General features: G+C 53.4%; 1 protein-coding gene across 1 annotated transcript in view; it reads left to right on the top strand.

Moving 5' to 3' along the window:
* RBMX (RNA binding motif protein X-linked) overlaps positions 1-23,945 on the top strand; it is a 54,365-nt gene that overhangs the window by 21,744 nt on the left and 8,676 nt on the right. The window contains exons 4-5 of the mRNA XM_029607791.1: positions 4,825-4,972; positions 5,440-5,577. Coding sequence (XP_029463651.1) covers positions 4,825-4,972; positions 5,440-5,577 — 286 coding nt within the window. The remainder of the gene's footprint in view (positions 1-4,824; positions 4,973-5,439; positions 5,578-23,945) is intronic.

Here is a 23,945-nt window from a genome sequence, read left to right on the forward strand (position 1 = left end):
TTCGGGACAAGGGGACTCTACTTCAGAGGGAGAGGATCCACGCACGCTGCGCCTCTTCCAGCGGGAAGAGCTGGATGACCTAATTCCGCAAATCATTCAGGGGTTGGACCTCGATCCCCCTCCGGACCCGCCAGCTCCCGTTGCGCCCGCGGTCGTCACTTCCTCTAAGAAGGGGGATCCCGTACTGGCAGCCCTTCGTCCGAGGGCTCGGGCTTTTCCCATTCACGATTCGTTCCTGCAACTTCTCACCAGGGAATGGGATGCCCCGGAAGCTGCTCTGAAGGGCACCCGCGCCATGGAGAGGCTGTATCCGCTGCCGGAAGATTTCCTGGATCTCATCAAGGTACCCAGGGTGGACTCCGCGGTGTCGGCGGTCACGAAGCGGACGACCATACCGGTTACGGGTGGAGCGGCGCTAAGAGACACGCAGGATCGCAAGTTGGAAGTTTTCCTCAAGCGGGTCTTTGAGGTTTCCGCAGTGGGGCTGCGGGCGGCAATGTGCAGTTCGCTTGCCCAGCGGGCCAGTCTCCTCTGGGTGCAGCTACTGCTCACTTCGCAGGTGTTGCCGCCCGAGGAGGCCGCTCAGGCGGATAGACTGGAAGCGGCGGTGGCATACGGGGCGGACGCCTCCTATGATCTGTTTAGGGTCCTCGCCCGCTCCATGGCCTCGGTGGTGGTGGCACGTCGACTCCTCTGGCTACGCAACTGGGCGGCGGACACGTCCTCCAAATCAAGTCTGGGTTCCCTGCCATTCAGGGGTAAGTTCCTGTTCGGAGAGGATCTGGACCAGATCATCAAATCCCTGGGGGAAAACGCGGTCCATCGCCTGCTGGAAGATAGATATCGATCCACCAGGGCATTCTCGTCCTCCCGGACCAGGGCGCAAAGGCGATACAGGAACTACAGGCCGGCGGCGGCTAGGCCCTCTGCCTCCAGGTCTCAGCCCTGGGCGCGCTCCTTTCGTGGGCGCCGCCCCACGCATTCCGCTCCTACGGCGGGACAACCTTCTCCCAAGTCCTCTCAATGATCAGCTCGCCCACTCCGCCGTCCCCAGGATTGGGGGGCGGCTGGCGTTCTTCTACGAGGAGTGGGCGCGGATCACCTCGGACCAGTGGGTACTGGACACCATAGGACACGGCTACGCGTTAGAGTTTGCCCGCGCTCCAAAGGAACGGTTCATCTTCTCTCCCTGCGGCTCGGGCATCAAGCGAAGGGCGGTGCAGTTGACGCTGGACAGATTGTGAGAGATAGGCGCCATTGTGCCCGTACCCTCCGGAGAGGTGGGCTCGGGCCATTATTCCATCTACTTCGTGGTACCGAAGAAGGACGGGTCCTTCCGCCCCATTCTGGACTTGAAGGAGGTCAACAAATCCCTGCGGGTGGTACGGTTCCGCATGGAAACGCTGCGCTCGGTGATCGCAGCGGTACACCGAGGGGAGTTTCTGGCCTCCTTGGACCTGACGGAGGCCTACCTGCACATTCCCATCCGCCGGGAGCATCATCGGCTTCTACGTTTCAAAATCCTGGACCAGCATTTCCAGTTTGTGGCGCTTCCGTTTGGATTGGCAACGGCCCCGCGCACCTTCACCAAGATCATGGTAGTCGTGGCGGCTGCCCTTCGGAAGGAGGGTGTTCTAGTCCACCCCTATCTGGACGATTGGCTCATCAGAGCGAAGTCTTTTCGGCATGGTCAGGCTGCGGTGGCCAGGGTGATAGAGTTTCTGCAGTCCCTGGGATGGGTGGTCAACTTCTCCAAGAGCTCCCTCGTGCCCTCGCAGCGCTTGGATTTCTTGGGGGCGACCTTCGACACCCGTCTGGGCGCGGTTTTCCTACGCCAGGACAAGGCGCAAGCCCTACGGGAGCACATACAGCGGTTTTCTGCATTACCAGCTCCCACCTCCTGGGACTTTCTGCAGCTCCTGGGAGTCATGGGTTCCACCATCGACATGGTCCCTTGGGCATTTGCGCACCTCCGACCTCTGCAACGAGCGCTCCTCTCGCGTTGGAAACCTCTTTCGCAGGACTACCAGGTGATTCTCCCGCTGCCCCAGTTTGCCAGGAACAGCTTCTCCTGGTGGATGGTCCTGGAGAATCTGGCTCGCGGCGTGTCCCTCGATCTTCCAAATTGGATAGTGGTAACCACCGACGCCAGTCTCGTAGGCTGGGGAGCAGTCTGCGACCGCAGCGCCACGCAGGGGACGTGGTCCGCGGAGGAGTCGAGGTGGTCCATCAACCGTCTGGAAACCAGAGCGGTCAGGCTGGCGCTCATCCACTTCCTGCCTCTTCTTCGGAATCGGGACGTCAGGATCCTGTCCGACAACGGTGGCCTACATCAACCGACAGGGCGGCACTCGCAGCCCGCAGGTCGCGCTAGAGGCAGCGATGCTAATGCAGTGGGCGGAACGGCATCTGGGCCGTCTGGCGGCCTCGCACATCGCGGGAGTAGACAACGTCCAGGCGGATTTCCTCAGTCGCCAGTTTCTGGATCCCGGAGAGTGGTCCCTCTCCGAAGCCATGCAGTTGCTGGTCCGGCGGTGGGGATCCCCCCACCTCGATCTCATGGCGTCCGCCCAGAACACCAAGGCGCCTCGCTTCTTCAGTCGCCGGAGAGAACGGGGGGCGGAGGGCGTGGATGCGCTTGCGCTCCCGTGGCCGACCAATCTGCTACTATACGCTTTTCCTCCTTGGCCGCTGGTGGGACGGCTACTCCGAGTAGAAGTTCATCAGGGAACTGTGATCTTCGTCGCACCAGAGTGGCCAAGACGTCCTTGGTTTGCGGATCTCCTCCACCTGGTAATCGACGGACCCATCCGGCTGGGACATCTTCCTCGCCTCCTACACCAGGGACCGGTATTTTTCGACCAGGCAGAACTCTTCTGTCTTGCGGCCTGGCTTTTGAGAGGCGCCGCCTCCGCAGACGGGGGTACCCGGAGGCGGTAGTGTCAACTCTACTGCGGTCCCGGAAGACCTCGACGTCTGTGGCCTATGTCCGTGTTTGGAAGGTGTTCGAGCTGTGGTGTACCGACCGGAACACAAGACCCACGGAGGCGGCTGTCCCGCAGATTCTCCAGTTCCTACAGGCGGGAGTGGACAAGGGGCTCGCTTACAACTCACTTCGGGTTCAAGTGGCCGCTCTTGGTTCCCTCCTGCGGGGAGGGGGATCTCTGTTACGACATCCGGACATCATCCGTTTTCTCAAGGGTGTCAAGCACTTGCGGCCTCCATTGCGGGATCCTTGTCCATCTTGGAGCCTCAACCTGGTACTACAGTCCATGTCGGGACCTCCGTTTGAGCCTCTGAGGAGTGCGACGATCAAGGACCTCACTCTCAAGGCAGTGTTCCTGGTAGCCATATGTTCCGCTCGGCGTATTTCGAGCTGCAGGCTCTGTCCTGTCGAGAGCCTTATCTCCGGTTCTCCGATTCGGGCGTTTCACTTCGTACTGTGCCTTCCTTCCTCCCGAAGGTGGTGTCCGCCTTCCATGAGAATCAGACGGTGGAATTGCCATCTTTCTCTTCATCTGAACCGCGGTCTCTCCGTCTCCTTGACGTCAAGCGTACGCTGCGGTCCTACCTGGAGGCTACGAATGATTTTCGGACTTCGGACCACCTCTTCGTCCTTTGGTCTGGTCCCCAGAAAGGGTCCCAGGCCTCGAAGACGACTATTGCCAGATGGCTGAAGGCCGGCATTGCCGCTTCCTACATCGGGACGGGGCGGATTCCCCCACCCGGTATTGTGGCGCATTCTACACGCTCTCAGGCGGCCTCCTGGGCGGAGAGCCGCTCGGTATCGTCGCAGGAAATCTGTAGAGCGGCCACCTGGAAATCGTTGCACACGTTCTCGAGACACTACAGATTACACCTCGCCTCGTCCGTCCATGGACACTTTGGCGAACAGGTTCTCCGAGCAGGCCTTGCAGGACCCCACCCGGTTTAGGGAAGCTTGGGTACATCCCACGGTCTGGACTGATCCAGGTACGTACAGGGAAAAGAAAATTATTACTTACCTGCTAATTTTCGTTCCTGTAGTACCATGGATCAGTCCAGACGCCCACCGCATATGGGTTCTACTCCTGCTCTGCTGTCTTTCGGGCTGATTCTCCTCAGCTGTTCTTCATGTTACAGTAGTGTCTTCCTGTTGTTTTTCACGTGTGTCCCGTCTTCACTGTTGATGGAGGTTGACACGCTATATTCGTGACCCCCACCCGTTGGTGGGATGGTTCCAGTTTTTCTCTATTTCACTTCAGCGGCTTATTGTTGCCGTCTTGTTTCAACTTGATCCAATTGGGAGTTTTCTGTTTACTCGGGCTCTGATATTCTCGATACTGAACTCCTGCAGAGGGGGTACTAGTACTTATGGTGACGCCCCCTCAAAGCTTTGGGCTGACTCCATCTGCTGGATTGGGGACATAACCCACGGTCTGGACTGATCCGTGGTACTACAGGAACAAAAATTATCAGGTAACTAATTTTCCTTTATGTAGCAGTGTCTGTTTTGTTCTCTGCCTCCATCTGCTGGTAGGGATAGATAAACCCACTTGTGTGGACTGATTGCAGTACTTCAGGAAGAAAAATAGCAAGTAAGAATCAATTTTCCTATACTTTGCAGTCTGTGGAACTGGTGATTAGGATTATTGCTGGCTGTGTAAGGTCTGTTTTGCGGTATCAGGGTGCTAGGAGAATCTAGAATTGAAACTACATGATTCTCAAGTATTTAGAAAACTTTAAACATGGCATGTTACCATATATGAAATGGATGTGTACAGTAATGTAAAACCTTTAAGCTGGTTCTCATAACATTTAACAAAATGCTGATTTTTTTTTTAGTCTTTGGATGGAAAACCCATAAAGGTAGAACAGGCCACTAAACCTTCATTTGAAACTGGAAGACGAGGACCACCCCCTCCTCCAAGAAGCCGTGGTCCTCCAAGAGGAGGTCTTAGAGGTGGAAGAGGAGGAAGTGGAGGACCAAGAGGTAATTAATATGTAGTAGTTTAACTAGAGATGGATTAACTAAATCTATTTTATTGGTGGGGATCTTAAACAGATAAAGAAATACCATTAAAAAAATCTTAATATAGTACAAATTATTCTATAATTTCATAATTGCTCAATATATTTGACAGGAAGGGAGACACGACTTTTTTACAGCTTCCATAATTTAGCTGCACTTATTAACATGCAGGCTTCATACTCCATACCACGTACCTGTCCCCACCCCCCTAAGCCTCCAATTCTTGTTTTATTGATTTATTGTGATTATGGATATGCTGTTCTGTAAATTGCCTAGACATTTTGATGGTATAGAAATTCAGAAAACAAACTAGTTGGCCTGCTTACAATTTGACATGAGGGCTATGCTTTTCTTTAATCTGTTAATCAGGGTTGGGATATTGGCATGATTTCAACAGTTATTACATAGAATATTAAACATATTTGTAGATTACTTCCCCTTTCCCTCAGGGGGCTCAAGAGGACAGCTACCCATGAAAAGAGGCCCCCCACCACGAAGTGGTGGACCACCACCTAAGCGATCTGCTCCCTCTGGACCAATCCGTAGTAGTGGAATGGGAGGAAGAGGTAAGATTCAGCCCATAATCAAAGTACTTGGATATGGTGGGGAGTATTATGGGTTAGCAAATAACTGCCCTGGTTCCCTGTATGTACCCAGATCAGTCCAGACAGTGTGAGCCTCCTGTCCAGCTGATGGAGACGGAAGAAAAACTGAAACGGTATCCTATATCAGGACAGTGCTCACCCTGTGTCCCTCCAGTATTTCTCTTGTCTCCAGCAGATGCAGGCAGTTGAACCTGCAGTTCCCTAGCATTATCTACTTTTCTTTGTGGTAACTTGTCTGCTCTTCCCTCTGGGTTGATTACAGGATTAAGCAAGTATTCAATTAAAGAGGAAAATCAGACTTTGACAAAGTGAGACAATTTGTCTCTTAGCTCTTACTGGGTCCCAGGAGGGGATTTTTCCCCTTGAGTATTCAGCCTGGGACTCCCTCTTCCCAGTAACCATCAGCCTGGCTGTATGGGGTGATTCTGGTGGTCCAGTCACTCCCCCCTTGCCTAGTGTGACTCTGGAGAGGCTCCTGTCTCAGGTTCCATAGCAGGGAGGTTTTCTTTCCTCTGCTCTTAAAGTTTTACAAAAAAAGAGGCAACAGGCAAACGACAGCATTTCAGCGGCACAGGGGAAAAAGTGTAGCAGGGCTTGTGTTCTCTTTGGCTTGTTTTCAGCCGGGCACAGCCATTTCGGTGCAGGGACAATCAGCTACAGTGTGGTTACCCCACCAGAGTGAATGCTGCATTCCTCGATCTGTCTAGCCTGTGGGGAGCTTGCTCCTCTGCTCTCCGGCAATGGGCCCTGCTCTGTCCTCCCGGAGGAGAGGGGCCCTCCATTGCAGCGGCTAAATTGGCAGTCTGGAGTCGGACCGTGAAGCACATTGCTAAGCTGGCTCCCTTGCAAAAATCCACGGGCATGTCAGCCATTTCCCTGTACCTACCAGGATCAGTCCAGACAGTGGGTTATGTCCCCTGTCCAGCAGATGGAGTCAGACAAGGCTTTGAGAACATGTGCACCCTCTGCAGGAGCTCAGTATATCTCTGACTCCAGCAGATGAGTAGGGGAACCTGGCGCTTCCCCCTCCATGAAGGAATTTTTTTCTTTCATTAGGCTTTTATACTGAGGCTGGCTCAAGGTGTTTGTAAAAGTGTCTGATAGTTGTCAAAGTTTTGTAAAAAAAAGAGGGAGGAGAGAGGGCAGTGCTCCTCACGGAGCTTGCAGGCAGGGCTGATTTCAGTCTCGCTCTCGCTCGCTCTCCCTTCGGGTAAGAGTTTGCCTGTTGTGGTTTTCTTCCTTTCAGCTGCTTCTTCTTGGGGGAAAGCTGGTGGTGCAAGCCTCTTCCCCCCCCACCCCACTATGTCTCATTTCCCAGGGGTGTATCCCTCTGCTACTCTTTTGGGGGAGCGCAGGGCTCTTGTATTTTTTTTCCCCCCCACTTCCCGTGACGTTTTCTCTCCTCACTGCCCCCCCTGGCTGCCTGTCAGCATGCCGCAGCCATCCTGCTACGCTGCCTGTGGCGAGCCGGGGTTGAGGCTCATGGGAGGGAGTCTGTTCAAGGTGCCTCCCTGGTGGGGAGGGCACCTCCGCACCTCTTCACCACGCCTCAGTCCAGGTGTCGGGGGCCAGCCCCTTCGCCGCTATCAGTGGGAACGGCGGCCATTTTGGATTCTCCCGATCAGGTACAGCAGCCATCAGAGGAGGGAGAGGATTCTGATGGGGGAGAACCACAGATTCCCTGTACGTACCTGGATCAGTCCAGACAGTGGGTTATGTCCCCAATCCAGCAGATGGAGTCAGCACAAGCTTTGAGGGGGCGTATCCATATATCCTACTACCCCCTCTGCAGGAGTTCAGTATCTTCTGACTCCAGCAGATGCGAGTAGGGGAATCAGGCTTCTCCTCCTTTTCCTTCTTTCTCACTACTTTTGCTTGATTATTTTGCTGCCTTTTTCTCATGGATCAAGTTTGTATCAAGTCTTGTATAAAGTTTAAAAAAAAAAAAAGTAAAGCAGGGTCCTTTCACCTTTGGGGGAGTGACTTATCTCTCCTGTCTTTTCTGCAGCCGTGCTGTTTTCTTTGTCGTTGCAGCAGGGGTAAGTAAGTTTTATTCCTCTGTAGTTTTTCTTCACAGCACAGCTCCCGGTGCCGGTGGTGCCGGCCTCTTCGTTTTTCTTCACTCACCCGCGGCCATTTTGCAGCTCCTCGTGGGCTGCTGCCGCGCTTGGGAGACTTCTCGGGCGGGTTGTGTGGCCGGAAAGGCCCCCCGCGGCACCCTCCTGTAATTTCGGACAGCGGGCAGTGCGGGCCGCCCGGGCCCCCCGCAGCGGCACTTTCGTGCGCGTGGCCCCCCGAGGCTTTTGCTCTTTTTTGCCACCGTTATTAATCTCTCCCCCGGCGATCCCGATGCCGCGGCCGTCATGCTGTGCAGCCTGCGGCGACCCGGGGTCCCAGATTTCCCGGGAGGGCATCTGTGCACGATGCCTTCCCGGGGGGGAAGGTACCTCACAGTCCCTTACTGAATTTTCTTTTTTGCCCGGGCGGCGCGGGCCGGCCACTCCGCCATTTTTGGCAGGAACGGGGGCCAGCTTACATTCTGAGCGCCCGGAGGCGCAGGCCACGAGGGAGAACGTCTCTCAGACTCTACAAGCGGGGGTGCCCCCCCATTCTGGTGCAGGAGCCAGGGAGCAGGAACCACGCCGCCCCTTGAAACGCACCCGGGCAGGCCGGGATTCTCTCCGAGTTTATCCTGCTCATGCATACCGCTTATCTACAGGGACTGGACACACCTGTGGGACCCCCCGTAAGATCCCACGGATGTCTCCCTCTGCGCCGGCCCCCCGACCCTTTGGGAGCGGGGGGCCTCACGTCGTCCTACTCGGGTCCGTTCGGCACCAGCGGCAGTGGGAGCGGTGCCCGACCCAGCGGGACAGGGACCTGACCCTCCCGGACGGGGGCCAAGGGGACGGCACGCAAGAAGGGGATGATCCACGTACCCTTCGCCTCTTCCAGAGGGAAGAACTGGACGAGCTCATCCCACAGATCATTCAGGAATTAATTTGGACCCTCCACCGGACCCGCCTGCTCCAGTGGCTCCCGCTGTCGTCACCTCCTCAAAGAAGGGAGATCCGGTCCTGGCGGTGCTTCGGCCGAGGGCTCGGGCTTTTCCTATCATGACTCGTTTTTACAACTTCTCACCAGGGAATGGGACACCCCGGAGGCCTCCCTGAAGAGCAGCCGGGCGATGGAAAAGCTGTACCCGCTCCCTGAAGATTTTCTGGACCTCATCAAGGTCCCCAAAGGTGGACTCCGCAGTGTCGGCGGTCACGAAGAGGACGACTATCCCAGTAACGGGAGGTGCGGCATTGCGAGACACACAGGATCGTAAGTTGGAGGTTTTCCTTAAGCGGGTCTTCGAGGTCTCCGTGCTAGGCATGCGGGCAGTGATGTGCAGTTCGCTTGCCCAGCGGGCTAGTCTCCTTTGGGTACAACAACTCACATCTCAGAATCTGCCAGCCGATGAGGCTGCCCAGGCGGACCGGCTGGAGGCCGCAGTGGCGTATGGGGCGGACACCTCGTACGATCTTTTTCGGGTCCTCACAAGATCCATGGTATCAGTAGTGGCGGCACGCAGACTACTATGGCTACACAACTGTGCGGCAGATACGTCCTCGAAGTCCAGTCTGGGCTCTCTCCCCTTCAGAGGCAAGTTCCTCTTCCGGGAGGATTTGGATCAGATCATCAAGTCCCTGGGGGAGAACACTGTTCATCCATCCAGAGCGTTTTCTTCTTCTCGGACCAGAGCGCAGCGGCGCTACAGGGGATACAGACAGGCGGGCGCCCGGCCATCCACCCCCAGGTCTCAGCCCTGGTCGTGCTCCTTTCGCGGGCGTCAGCCCGCACGCACTACTCCCGGACCCAGGAACCCCTCTAACAAGTCTTCACAATGATGCTAGTCTCGCCCACTCCCCTATCCCCAGGATTGGGGGCCGGCTAAAGTTTTTCTACGCGGAGTGGGCGCGGATCACCTCTGACCAGTGGGTCCTGGATACCATAAAACACGGCTACAGATTGGAATCTGTCCGCCCCCTGCAGGGAAGGTTCATCTTTTCTCCCTGTGGCTCGGACCTCAAAAGAAGGGCGGTGCAGCTGACTCTGGACAGACTCCGGGAGATTGGCGCTATTGCGTCCGTGCCCTTCAGAGAGGTGGGCTCGGGCCACTATTCCATCTATTTCGTCGTGCCAAAGAAGGATGGTTCCTTCTGGCCTATACTAGACCTCAAGGAAGTCAACAAATCCCTTCGAGTCGTTCGGTTCCGCATGGAAAGCTCCGATCAGTGATTGCGGCGGTACATCGGGGGGAGTTTCTCGCCTCCCTGGACTTAACGGAGGCCTACCTGCACATTCCCATCCGCCCGTACCACCACCGTTTCCTTCGTTTCAAAATCCTGGACCAGCATTTTCAGTTCACAGCTCTCCCGTTCGGATTGGCGACGGCGCCGCGCACCTTCACCAAGATCATGATAGTCGTGGCTGCAGCTCTCCGGAAGGAAGGCATCCTGGTGCATCCTTATCTGGACGATTGGCTCATCCGGGCGAAGTCATTCGATCATGGGCGCTCAGCGGTGACTCGTAGTACGGTTTCTACATTCCCTGGGATGGGTAGTGAACTTCTCCAAGAGCTCCCTCACTCCCTCGCAATGCTTGGATTTCTTGGGGGCGACCTTCGACACCCTACTGGGCAAAGTTTTTCTGCGCCAGGACAAGGCTCAATCCTTGTGGGATCACACACACGACGGTTCTCTGCATTACCAGAGCCCACCTCCTGGGACTACCTACAACTCCTGGGAGTGATGGGGTCCACCATCGACCTTGTACCTTGGGCTTTTGCGCTATTCTCCCGGTGGAAACCAGTATCACAGGACTACCAGATGATTCTCCCGCAGAATGCCAGGGACAGTCTGGGCTGGTTGGATCCGCCGAACCTGGCCCGGGGCGTGTCCCTCGATTTGCCAAATTGGGTGGTGGTGACTACCGATGCCAGTCTAGCAGGCTGGGGTGCAGTATGCGATCGAAGCGCCACGCAGGGGATGTGGTCAATCAACCGTCTGGAAACCAGAGCGGTCCGGCTAGCTCTATGACATTTCCTCCCGCTTCTTCGGAACCGGGAAGTTAGAATTCTATCTGACAACGCTACCACCGTGGCCTACATCAACCGACAAGGAGGCACGCGCAGCCCGCAGGTCGCGCTCGAGGCGGCGCTACTGATGCAATGGGCGGAGCGTCATCTCGTCCGGCTAGCGGCCTCGCACGTCGCCGGGGTGGACAACGTCCAGGCGGACTTCCTCAGTCGTCAACTGCTGGACCCAGGAGAGTGGTCTCTCTCCAACAAAGCGATGCAACTTATCCATCGGTGGGGGCCCCCCCACCTGGATCTGATGGCGTCCGCTCTCAACACCAAGGCTCCACGCTTCTTCAGTCGCCAGAGAGAGCGTGGCACGGAGGGAGTGGATGCCCTGGTCCTTCCGTGGCCCCCACATCTTCTGCTCTATGCTTTTCCACCGTGGCCCCTGGTGGGCAGGATGCTCCGCAGAATAGAAAGCCATCAGGGGACCGTGGTCTTCGTCGCTCCAGAATGGCCCAGGCGACCCTGGTTTGCAGACCTGTTACAGCTGGTGATCGGGCCAATCAGGCTGGGGCACCTCCCCCAGCTCCTACATCAGGGCCTGGTATTTTTCGAGCAGGCAGAACTCTTCTGTCTTGCGGCCTGGCTTTTGAGAAGCGCCGCCTCCGGCGTCGGGGCTACCCGGAGGCGGTAGTATCCACGCTATTGCGGGCACAAAAAACAGACGTCGGCGGCCTATGTTTGGGTCTGGAAGGTGTTCGAGCTGTGGTGTACCAGCCAGGCCACGAGACCCGCTAAGGCTTCTGTACCTCAGATCCTTCAGTTTCTACAGGCGGGAGTGGAAAAAGGGCTCGCCTATAATTCACTACGGGTTCAGGTGGCCGCCCTTGGTTCGCTGTTGAGCGATGGGGGCTCTCTTCTACAGCATCCTGACATTGCTCGTTTTCTCAAGGGTGTCAAGCATATGCGTCCTCCGTTGTGGGACCCTTGTCACTCCTGGAGTCTTAACCTTGTGCTTCGCTCCCTGTCGGGACCACCGTTCGAGCCGCTGCGCAGCGCAATGATAAAGGATCTCACTCAAGACGGTTTTTCTTGTGGCCATCTGTTCCGCTCGACGCATCTCGGAGCTGCAGGCTGTCGTGTAGAGAGCCTTATCTCCGCTTTTCCGACTCCGGAGTTTCGCTTCGCACCGTTCCCTCCTTCCTCCGAAGGTGGTTTCTGCATTCCATGTGAACCAGACGGTGGAGCTGCCGTCCTTCTCCTCCTCAGAGCCGAAATCTCTCCGTCTCTTGGATGTCAAGCGCACTCTGCGCCTCTACCTGGAGGCTACAAATGAGTTCCGGATCTCTGACCATCTCTTCGTACTCTGGTCCGGACCTAAGAAGGGGTCTCAGGCCTCGAAGGCTACCATTGCCAGATGGTTGAAGGCCGGCATTGCTGCTTCCTACATTGGGGTGGGATGGACTCCCCCACCCGGCATCGTCGCACATTCTACACGTTCTCAGGTGGCTTCCTGGGCGGAGTCTCGCTCTGTATCCTCTCAAGAAATTTGTAGAGCAGCCACCTGGAAATCGTTACACGCGTTCTCTAGGCACTATCGTCTGCACCTCGCCTCTTCGGTCTCTGGACACTTTGGCGAGCAGGTTCTCCGAGCAGGCCTCGCAGGACCCCACCCGATTTAGGGAAGCTTGGGTACATCCCACTGTCTGGACTGATCCAGGTACGTACAGGGAAAAGAAAATTATTACTTACCTGCTAATTTTCGTTCCTGTAGTACCATGGATCAGTCCAGACGCCCACCACGTTTTGGGTTCTTGATCCTGCTCAGCTCTGCGCTATTTCCTGTTCACAGTGCTCTGTCTTCACAGTCGTTTCCTTTTTTGCTGTTTTTCACAACTCCCTACAAGTTGGTAGGATGTTTGCAGTTACTTGTTGCGGTTACAATTGTTTTAATTATCTGTTTCCACAAACTTGATCCTTCGGGGGTTTCTACTCTGGCTTTGATATACTCGATACTGAACTCCTGCAGAGGGGGTAGTAGGATATATGGATACGCCCCCTCAAAGCTTGTGCTGACTCTATCTGCTGGATTGGGGACATAACCCACTGTCTGGACTGATCCATGGTACTACAGGAACGAAAATTAGCAGGTAAGTAATTTTCTTTTCTTGCTTCGATGGGCACCTCAGGGGGCCAGGGCCCCCTGGATGTCTCCTATCTCCCCCCCTGGGGTCCCCCACCTTTTTTCCCCAGAGTTCATTGTGCTGATGCACAATGCTTATTTGCAGTGCCTGGAGGTTCCTCGGGCACCCAGCCCAGACCCTCCTCCTTCCAAGGCACCCCAGTTAGCAGGGGACCCAGGGCTCGCGGGGGGGGGGCCTCCCACAGGGTCCACTTCGCTCCCCTTTCGCTGGGGGGGGGGGGGGGCAGGATCTGTCCTAGATCCAGGGGATCCCAGTCTCACCTGGACAATCTGACCTTGGAGACTCAACTGGAGTGTGAACCGCAGGTCCTAAGCATTTTTCGGAAGGAAGAGCTTGAGGACCTTATACCACAGATCCTTCAGGAGTTGGACCTCGACCCTCCACACGAACCGCCAGCACATCCTGTCCCAGTTGTCACCTCATCCACCAGGAAGGGAGACCCACTCCTAGCCGGCTTGCACCCCCTATCCAGGGCCTTTCCTACCCATCCCACTTTTCTACAATTGTTAGCCTGAGAGTGGGATACTCCCGAGACATCCCTTAAGATCGGACGTGCCATGGAAAAACTCTATCCTCTTCCGGAAGATTTCTTGGACTTGATTAAGGTCCCGAAAGTAGACTTGGCGGTGACCAAGAGGACAGCCATACCAGTGGCACAGCACTGCAGGATACTCGGGATAGGAAACTGGAAGTCTACCTCAAGCAGGTATTTGAGGTCTCTACTTTGGGGATGCGTGCTGCCATCTGCAGTTCCCTGGTGCAGAGAGCTAGCCTCCGCTGGGTACAACGGCTGCTGACCTCCCAGGAATTACCATCCGAGGAAGTGCAGCAGGCGGACCACCTAGAGTCTGCCATAACTTATGGGGCAGACGCCTTGTATGATTTGTTCTGCGTTCTGGCGAGATCCATGGTTTCCACAGGCAGTCTTCTATGGCTTCGCAACTGGTTGGCAGATACCTCCTCCAAGTCCAGCCTTGGGTCTCTTCCTTTTAAGGGCAAGTTCCTCTTAGGCGAGGATCTCGACCAGATCATCAAGTCCCTGGGGGAGAATTCGGTCCACAAGCTCCCAGAGGACCGCCAGCAGAGCTACAGGTCTTTTTTTTACTCCCAGATCCCGCTCCCGGGCGCAGCGTCACTACAGCGGCTACAAAACAGCAGGGGCCCCGGACTCAGTCTTCTAGATCAGTCCTGGGCCCGCTCGGGAGGGGACGAGTCAGGGAGCCTTGTCCAAGCCCGCTCGATGCCGAGCCCACCGACCCCCGCGGATCGGGGGAAGAGACTCTCACTTCTACAAGGAGTGGGCTCGCATCACTTCGGACCAGTGGGTACTAGACATCCTAAAGAACAGCTACGATTTGGAGTTTGCCTGCCACCCAAGGGACAGGTTTCTCTTCTCGCCTTGCGGATTGAGCCTCAAGAGACTGGCAGTGCAACAGACCTTGGACAGACTCCTGAGCCTCGGGGCCATTGCTCACGTCCCCTTTGGAGAGGTGGGCTTGGGCCATTATTCCATCTACTTCGTCATGCCCAAGAAGGATGGGTACTTCTGCCCAATTCTGGATCTCAAGGAGGTCAAGTCCCTAAGGGTCCTCCGCTTCCGCATGGAGACCCTGCGCTCCATGATTGCAGCGCTACATCAAGGGGAATTCCTTGCCTCCCTCGACCTGACAGGCATATCTTCACATCCCCATTCTGTAGGCACACCACAGGTTTCTTCACTTCAAGATCCTGAACAGACACCATCAGTTTCAAGCCCTCCCCTTTGGGCTGGCAACCGCCCCACAGACATTCACAAAAATCATGGTGGTGGTTGCTGCCGCTCTGAGATGGGAGGGGATCCTAGTCCACCCCTACCTGGACGACTGGCTCATCCGAGCAAAGTCCTTCTCCCAGGGGCAGTCAGCAGTTTCCAGGGTCGTTCATCTCCTACAGTCCCTGGATTGGGTGGGTGAATTTGGCCAAGAGCTCCCTCCTTCCCTCAACACTTGGATTTTTTGGGAGCGCACTTTGATACGCTTCAGGGCAAGGTCTTCCTACGCCCAATAACTCCAGGAACAAGTACAGTGTTTTTCTGTTACCAGATCCCACTTCCTGGGACTATCTGCAGCTCTTGGTTCCATGGCCTCCACGATTGATCTCGTCCCATGGACTTTTGCACATCTTGGTCCACTGCAAGCGGCTCTCCTCTCTCGCTGGAAACCTCTCAGGATTACCAGGTGGTACTCCCTCTTCCTCAGTCTGCCAAGGACAGCCTGGCCTGGTGGCTGGAGCCACATCTGGCCTGTGGTGTTTCTCTGGAGACACCGGAATGGGTGGTGGTCACTACCGATGCCAGCCTTTCCAGCTGGGGAGCAGTCTGCCACCAGAGTTCAGCACAGGTTGTGGACAAGGGAGCAAGCGACCTGGCTGATCTCCTAGAAACAAGGGCGGTGCGTCTGGCTTTCATGCAATTCTTGCCCTTGGTGCAGAATCGAGCGATGCACATCCTATCGGACAATGCAACAACCATAGCATATATCAATCGCCAGGGGGGCACAAAGCCGGCACATGTCGTTCGAATCGGCCCACCTAATGGCGTGGGCAGAAAAGCACATAGCGCGCCTGGCAGCATCACACATTGCGGGCGTAGACAACATACAGGCCGACTACCTGAGATGCCAGCAACTGGACCCTGGAGAGTGGTCCCTCTCTGGAACCATGCATCAACTTCGACATCGCTGGGGGACGCCACGACAGGACCTCATGGCGACGTCCCTCAACACCAAAGCGACTCGGTCGCTTTGGTGTTGAGGGACGTCAGCTGCTGACGAGAGCACGGGGCGGAAGGAGTAGACACCCTAGTGCTCCCCTGGCCTCTAGTAGGCAAAGTCCGGAGAATAGAGCTTCATCGGGGACCCGTCATTCTGGTGGCTCCCGAATGGCCACGGCACCCCTGGTTTGCAGACCTACTCCATCTGGCAGTGGACGGCCTGATCCGGTTGGGCCATCTTCCCTGATTGTTTCATCAGGGACCAGTATATTTTGACCAGGCAGAACGCTTCTGTCTTGTGGCCTGGATTTTGAACGGCACTGCCTTCGACGCAAGGGATACCCTGACACAGTAGTTTCAACTCTACTCAAAGCCCGAAAAATCTCGACGTCAGCTACCTGTGAGGGTCTTTGAGGCTTGGTGCACAGCGCCACGGCCTCTGTCCCTCAGATTCTGGCATTCCTGCAAGACTGTTTGGATAAAGGACTAGCCTACAATTCCTTGAGAGTTCAGGTCGCTGCCTTGGGCTCGCTTCTCCAGTACACAGACCATTCCTCTCTTGAGACAGCCGGATATCGCCCGCTTCCTCAAAGGTGCGAAACATTTATGGCCCCCAGTCAGGGATCCGTTCCCTTCTTGGAGTCTTAACCTGGTACTCCGGACTCTGGCAAGACCGCCCTTTGAACCTCAGCGTAACGCGACCATTAAGGATATCACGCTCAAAGCTGTCTTCCTGGCGGCCATAAGTTCCGCACGCCGCATTTTGGAGCTCCGAGCACTCTCCTGCAGAGAACCCTATCTCCGGTCCACGGACTCGGGTTTCCCTACGCACAGTGCTCTCCTTTTTACCCAAGGTTGTCTCGAGTCTCGTTCAATCTGAATCAGACGGTTGAGCTTCCTACCTTCCCAGCGGGAGAATCGGGTCACCTTTGTGCTCTGGATGTCAAGCGGGTTCTCATTTGCTACCTGGAGGTCACCAATGACTTTCGAGTCTCAGACCACTTGTTTGTGTTGTGGTCGGGACCGAGGAGGGGTTCCCAGGCCTCCAAGACAATCGCAAGATGGCTTAAGGAAGCCATTGTCACAGCGTACATAGGTACGGGTCAGGATCCCCCGCAGGGTATTAAGGCACACTTTCTCTGTTCTCAGGCTGCATCCTGGGCTGAAGTAGTCAGTTTCCTCCCAGGAGATCTGTCTAGCAGAGACTTGGAAGTCCCTTCATACCTTTGCACGACATTACCGCTTGCATCTCCCGTCTTCGTCCTCTGGATGCTTTGACGCCCAGGTCATTCGAGCAGGGCTTTCAAGGGCCCACCTAGTGTAGGGAAGCTTTGGTACATCCCACTGTCTGGACTGATCCTGGTACGTACAGGGAAAAGAAAATTACTACTTACCTGCTAATTTTCATTCCTGTAGTACCAAGGATCAGTCCAGACGCCTGCCTCTCGATTATGGGGTTTTCTTCTGGGGTACTTTCTTCCCTGCTCTCTCTTCACCGCATTCTGTTTTTCATCTTGGACTACACTCTATTTCTAGAGCCTGGTTCAACTCAAGTCTGTTCTTGTTCTGCAAGTTTTCAGTTCTATGGCTCTTTGCCTCAGTTGCAATTTGTTTTCATGATTGTTGCACTTGATCCAGCCTTGGTACGTGGTTGTTTTTGGCTTTGATATTCTCTATACTGAGCTCCTGCAGAGGGTGCACACGTTCTTATAGCAGCACCCTTCGAAGCTTTGACTCCATCTGCTGGACGGGGGACATAACCCACCGTCTGGACTGATCCTTGATACTACAGGAACAAAAATTAACAGGTAAGTAATTTTTTCTTTGTCCCCAGATCTCCCTGCTGTTACAAGACCTGAGGGAGTAACAGCTGGGTTTCAACCCTTCACCTGATTTAAGCCCTCTGAATTCCCTGGGTGTAGTTTGACTCCTCCCCTCCCTTGCCTGGGGAGGTTCAGCATTGTTTTTCAACAGAATTTGTTCTTAATGCATAAATCCTTTCTGGCTAGTTTAGAGGAGCAGGCTGTCTTTAATCTGCTGTACAGCAAAAACTGGGACTCTAATATGAACTTCTGCTTCTACACAGATACACTCAGGCAGATGAGGCTTCCACAGATCCAGCTAATATGTTGAATAATTTACATCCTCCATGGTCAAAGGAACTTTGTGGGGTTCTATTGAAATTAATAGTTTAGAGGAGCAGCATGATCCCTAGATTTACCGGGCACAAATAGGGTCAGGATGGTACCGGGCATACCAGATCCTCCAGACCCTCCTCAACCCTCTCCTCTGCTAGATCCAGACACAGATTTGGCCCTTCCTAATCTGCCTGCTGACGGGGACAATCCCCAGGTTCTGCGACTGTTTCAATGAGAGGAACTTGACCCGCTCATTCCTTTTTTGTTTTGGATTAACTTGGCATTGAGGTTCCTCTGGAAGAGCTCCCTACTGCCTCAACTTCACGCACTGTGGACCCAGGACTGAGGGCTCCACTGCCTACTTTTCCATTCACCCCATGCTTATGCAGCTCCTGCTTCAGGAGTTGGGGTCTCCCAAGTCAGGCCTCCAGGTGAGCAGGGCGATAGACAAGCTACCTAAGGTTGATGCTTCCTCTGGCTGAGGAATTGGGCTGCTGATGCCTCCTCTTCTAAGTTGCAGTTGGGCACTCTCCCCTTCAAGGGTAAGTTGCTTTTTGGCAAGGACCTGGAACAGCTTAACTCCTTAGGTGATAAAGTTCATAAGCTGCCTGAGGACTGCCCCAAACAGTCCATTTCACTCTTTCACACTCTCGCTTCAGGGGCCAGCACAGGTACAGTAAGCAGAGAGGAGCTTTTCAACAAAACACCTCCACTAGATCTCAGGTATGGTCCAAGTCCTTTTGGGGCAGATGGCCCTTCAGAGACTGTACCCACCAAGGCTCTGCTGCAAAGTTCTGCTCTGTTCCAGACTTAGGTGGTCAGCTGGCCCTATTTCTAGAGGAATGGGTCAAAATTACTTCAGATCAGTGGGTTCTCGAGGTGATTGAAAGAGGGTTATGCTTTAGAATTTGCTTGGGATATCCCAGACCTCTACTTAATCTCTCTGTGGCACGCAGAAGCAGCTGGCAGTCTACCAGACTCTAGACAGGCTTCAAGCACTTGGAGCCATAGTCCCAGTCCACCCACAGGAGCAGGGATCCAGCCAGTATTCAATCTACTTTGTTGTACCCAAGACTGCTCCTTTCGTCCGATCCTGGATCTCAAGAGTCAACAGGGCACGAAGTCCCCCACTTTTGCATGGAGACCCTGAGGGTGGTCAGCAAGCAGTTCACACAGGTGAATTCCTCACCTCTCTTGATTTGACGGATCAAGTGCAACATCTGATCTCTCTCGGTCCCCATGGCCTGGGACTATCTCAAAGTGCTGGGCTCTGGCTTCAACTATAGGTTTGATCCCTTGGGCTTTTGCGCATATGCATCCTTTACAGAAAGCCTTGCTGTCCCGCTGGATGGTCTCTGAGGAGTTTTGAATGCCCCTGCTGCTCTTCAGTGTTAGCCACCACTATGTTGGCGAGGTTGTCTCACTCACCTATTGAAGGGGATGCCTCTGGAGACTCCTCAGTGGATTGCTGTAACCACTGGAGAGCAGTGTCAGACTCGTTTATGCAGGGATGCTGGTCCCCAGCCCAATCCTGCTGGCACATCAATCGCCTGGAGGTCCGAGCAGTCTGTCTGGTGCTCAAGTTCTTTCTGACCCTGATAGCTTGCAAGCCAGTGCATGTCCTCCAACAACGCCACCACGGTAGCCTATATCAATTGACAGGGGCACCAGAAGTCGTCTGGCTCTAGAAGCCAGCAAGCTGCTCACCTGGGCGGAACATCACCTGGATCAATTGGCAGCATCCCACATCACAGGAAAGGAGAATGTTCAAGCAGACTTCCTCAGTTGCCAACGTCTAGACCCCAGGGAGTAGGAGTTGTCCGGGACGATGGATCTGATCATGCACAGGTGAGGGGGCCCCCCCAGTTAGACCTGAATGCTACTCTGCACAATGCAAAAGCTCCCAGATTCTTCAGCCACAGAAGGGAGCATTGCTTGGAAGGAGTGGATGCCTTGGCTCTTCCCTGGCCTCAGGACCACCTCATCTACGTGTTTCCCCCTTGGCCTCTGGTGGAAAAGGTACTTGGAAGGATAGAACGCCACAGGGGGCCTGTCATTCTTGTGGCCTTGGAGGCTGTGGTATGCTGATCTGGTGAACCATGCAATAGATTGTCCTCTTGGCCTCTGTCACCTCCCGAACCTGCTCGGTCAGGGTCCAGTGTATTTTGATCGGGTCGATGGCTTTTGAGCAGCAGCGACTGAGGAAGAAGGGGTATAAGGAAGTTCTCTACTCTGCGGGCCCGTAAGCCTTCTACCTATCTCGCTTATGTTCAGGTGTGGCGTGTTTGAGAATGTGCTGAATCCAGAGTACTGGCACGCAAGGCTCTGGTATCCCAGGTCCTCCTTCTTACAGAATGGCCTTTCCAGAGGTTTGTCCTTCAATTCTTAAGAGTACAGGTTTCGGCTCTCAGCTCACTCCTAGGGAGTATCAATGGTTACACAGTGGTGGCCCATCCAGATGTCATTCGATTCCTCAAGGTGGCCAAGCATTTGAATCCACTGGTCCGTTCTACTTGTCCTTCGTGAAGCCTTAACTTGGTGCTTCGCGTCCTTTGCAAGGCGCCCTTCGAAACCCTCTGGCGGGCCACGCTTAAAACAGTTTTTCTTTACTTGCTCTGCCAGGAGGGTGTCTGAGCTCCAAGCGTTGTCTTGTAGGAATCCTTTTCTTTGCTTTTCTGATTCAGGTGTCTCCCTTAAGATGGTACCAGCATTCTTGCTGAAGGTTGTGTCTTCCTTTCACGTCAGTTGGTGGATGGTGCCTTGATGTAAAGAATATTACTGCAATAATTAAAGGCTACAAATGAGTTTCGAATCTGTCATCTTTCTTATGGAGTGGTCCCAATAAGGGAAACAAGGCTTCTAAGACTAAAATTGCATCAGCGTATATCTGTCAGGGCCAGATGGTTCCGGAGGGCTTAAAGGCCCATTCTTTGCATTCACAGGCTACTTCTTGGGGCAGTCGGTTGGTGTCTCCAAGAAATCTGCAGGGCAGCTACTTGGAAGGCTCTGCATACTTGCTCATCGCCTTTATGTACAGGTGCCAGTCTCTGGCTCCTTTGGAAGGCAGGTGCTTCGAGTGGGACTCAATCCCACCCTATTTAGGGAAGCTTGGGTACATCCCACTGTTTGGACTGATCTAGGCATGTACAGGGAAAAGAAAATTGGTTCTTACCTGCTAATTTTTGTTCTTGTAGTACCACGGATCAGTCCAGACTCCCGCCCTGTTAATGTCTATTTTCATGTAGATAAGCAGCTGAATTAGCCATGCTGTATGGGTACGTCTTCCATGCCACTAGGTGGTAGAGCTCTGTCTAGTCTGTTTTTTGGTTTTTTTAAGCTAGGTGCTCCCTCCCTCCTGTATCTTGACAGGTTTACCTCAGGCTCCTCGGTCTGTGGTTTTTTTTTTCGTGCACAGTGTGCTCTACACAAAGCTAAAATGAAAAATTGTTACTACAATTGATTAGATCTACAGATAAAAAAAAAACTCCTGAAGACCTGCCCTTGATCCTTTTATTCATCTCTGGGCACCCACTGGCCGATTCGATGCCTTATCTTTACCTCCTCGATGGGACTCCCTTGTATCTTTCTAAACTGATACTGAGTGGAGCCGGGGGAAGGACACAATTGATTCGCCAGGGCTAAGGACTGCTTCGCGGGCATAAAAAAAATTTGCACTTTTGGGAAAATCCCCTGTCTTCAGGGACCTCCCCCATTGGGCCATAGAAGCCCCTTGTAGTGCTTACCTCTTCAGCCACCTGGTTAGGCTGGCCTGGCACAGAGTTGAGCTCCGGCACATCTGTGCGCCAATAAGCCCGCAGGCACATGGACGTGAACATGTATTCACCAAAACGCCAGTGTCCTACAGCGCACCAACATGTACTTGACCCCAACAGCCCGTCACATCCACAGGCACATCGATGACTCCAGCATGCTGTGTATGTGACTCAAAAAAAACTGACTGCTAAAGCCCAGAATGGGCATGACTGTAAAAAAAAAACAAACCCCCCCCCCCCAAAAATAACACATTACCACCCCTTAACGTATGAGCAACAAAGCTCCTGCCCAAAAACTGGCTTGCTACAACTAGTCCTGGGTCACTTTCTACCACAGTCCTGTACAAAATCAGCAGACACTGCCCATCGGCGACTCAACTCACGAACGCAACTGTGCTCACAGGCCACAACACCCAGTTTGTCAGCCTTCATATGGAAAGCTTTTCCATACTATTTTTTAGATTTATATTCCACTTTTCAGAGCAAAGTGGATTACATTCAGGTACTATAGATATTTCCCTATCCCCAGCCAGCTTACAATCTAAGTTTGTACCTGACAATGGAGGGTAAAGTGACTTGCCAAAGGTCACAAGGAGCAATTAATCCATTAATCCGTGGTAGTTAGTCAGCAATGCAGACGACTCAAGTACAGAATCTGTTCCGACACCACAGACTAAGGCTAATAAAACTTTGGATGACTTCGCAGTGCATAATTTCATATCTGCTCACCGCCCGCATTCAAACCACCAGTTTTATACTACAATATCCCTTTGATAGCAGCTAACACCTGTTTACCTCAATACCTTATCATTGAGGGAGGGTCGAGGTAATATTGGTGATCCATTTATGAAGGATTAAGGTCGCTTCTAAAACTTCAACTGCCTAGGCATCCAGATGCCTTGCAGGGTTACAGGCTACCACCATCTGAGACTATGTTCATGTCAAGTGGGCGAATTTACCATGTCATCCAGAAAATTGCTTTGGAGATCAGTCCACCATGCTGTGACAATGCTCAAGGAGCAGAATGCATGGGTCCTTTCCTAGCGTTCCTCAATGTCAATCTATATCACGAGGTCAATTTTCAGCTTGGCCCCCTACCAAGGGTCAGCCTTCACCATATTTAAGACATACCTTGTTATATGCCTCAGTTTTCTCAACCATTGAGGCAGCAGGCTTATCTGCGACTGGCACCACACCAGCATACTGGACCACCTGGCCATCCGCAACATCAAACGGACTTTGTTTGCAAAACCTAATCAGTGTGTTAGGCATCAATACGCCACGTCACTTCCTGGGGAACGGTTGTCCAATTACCTTCCATCATGGATCCAGTTTACATCGGATCAATGGTCTTCTCAGTCATACGCAACTTGCCTACCTGAAATCCTATCAAAGGTTTTCTTCCCATTATTTCCTTGTTTCCATGAACTGGGGAGACTTACACACAATTTGGGACCTTTGTATCTCAACATATACCTCCACAAGGAGAAATCAAAATACCTTCCATCAAGTCCATTCTTCCCTTTCTTCACCCCAAAGATTGGATGAGCTCATTTGCCTTACAAGATGCATAAGCTCACATTCTGATGTACACAGTTCCTGGTGTTCCTCTGTTTCCAAGCAGACTATCATCACTTCCAATACAAGTTCTTCCATTCGGCCTGGCCTCTGACCCAAGTTTTGCACCATATGCATAGCATGGGCGGGGTTGCAAAGTTTTTTTCCCTACCTAATTGGGCTCCTAACATCCAATCAAACACTACAAAGAGAATCTTTGCAGACCTTTCTTACCTAGACAATCTAGGCTGCCAGATTGACTACAATCAACCGGAATTGGTGCCCACTCACTCTTACACTTCAAATATGCCTACATCGACACAATTCCAGTCAAGTTTTCCTATCTCACCAGAGAGCAGTAGCTCTCTCCACACTGTACCATTTTACTTCACAGTACCATGGTAACACCTCACAAAGTCCTACCTGGGTTGGCACTTATGGTAGCAGCCATCTACATACATGTTTTCATATATGCTGCCTTCACTGGGGTCTCAAGCACCAATGGCCTCCTTCATCCACTGTCCACTTGATTTCCTATACTAACAGTATGGAAAGACACCTCCAATTGGTGACTACTCCTGTAGACACTATCGACGGGCTAACCCCTGCACCCCCTTTGACATCAAATACTCACCAGGGATGCATCCCCTGAAGGGAATTCATCTGAAAGAATTAGACACAAGGTCTAGGGACTTCATACACTGTACATACACCTGGTTCCCAAAGTGGCAATCAACACCCTTCGACACTTCAGAGATTCCCTACAAGGGAACATAGTCATGATTCACATGGACAACCAGATTACAATGTCCTATGTAAACAAATAGAGGGTTGAGTTCA

Source organism: Rhinatrema bivittatum, chromosome 6 (assembly GCF_901001135.1).
Source record: "Rhinatrema bivittatum chromosome 6, aRhiBiv1.1, whole genome shotgun sequence".
Classification (NCBI taxonomy): Eukaryota; Metazoa; Chordata; class Amphibia; order Gymnophiona; family Rhinatrematidae; genus Rhinatrema; species Rhinatrema bivittatum.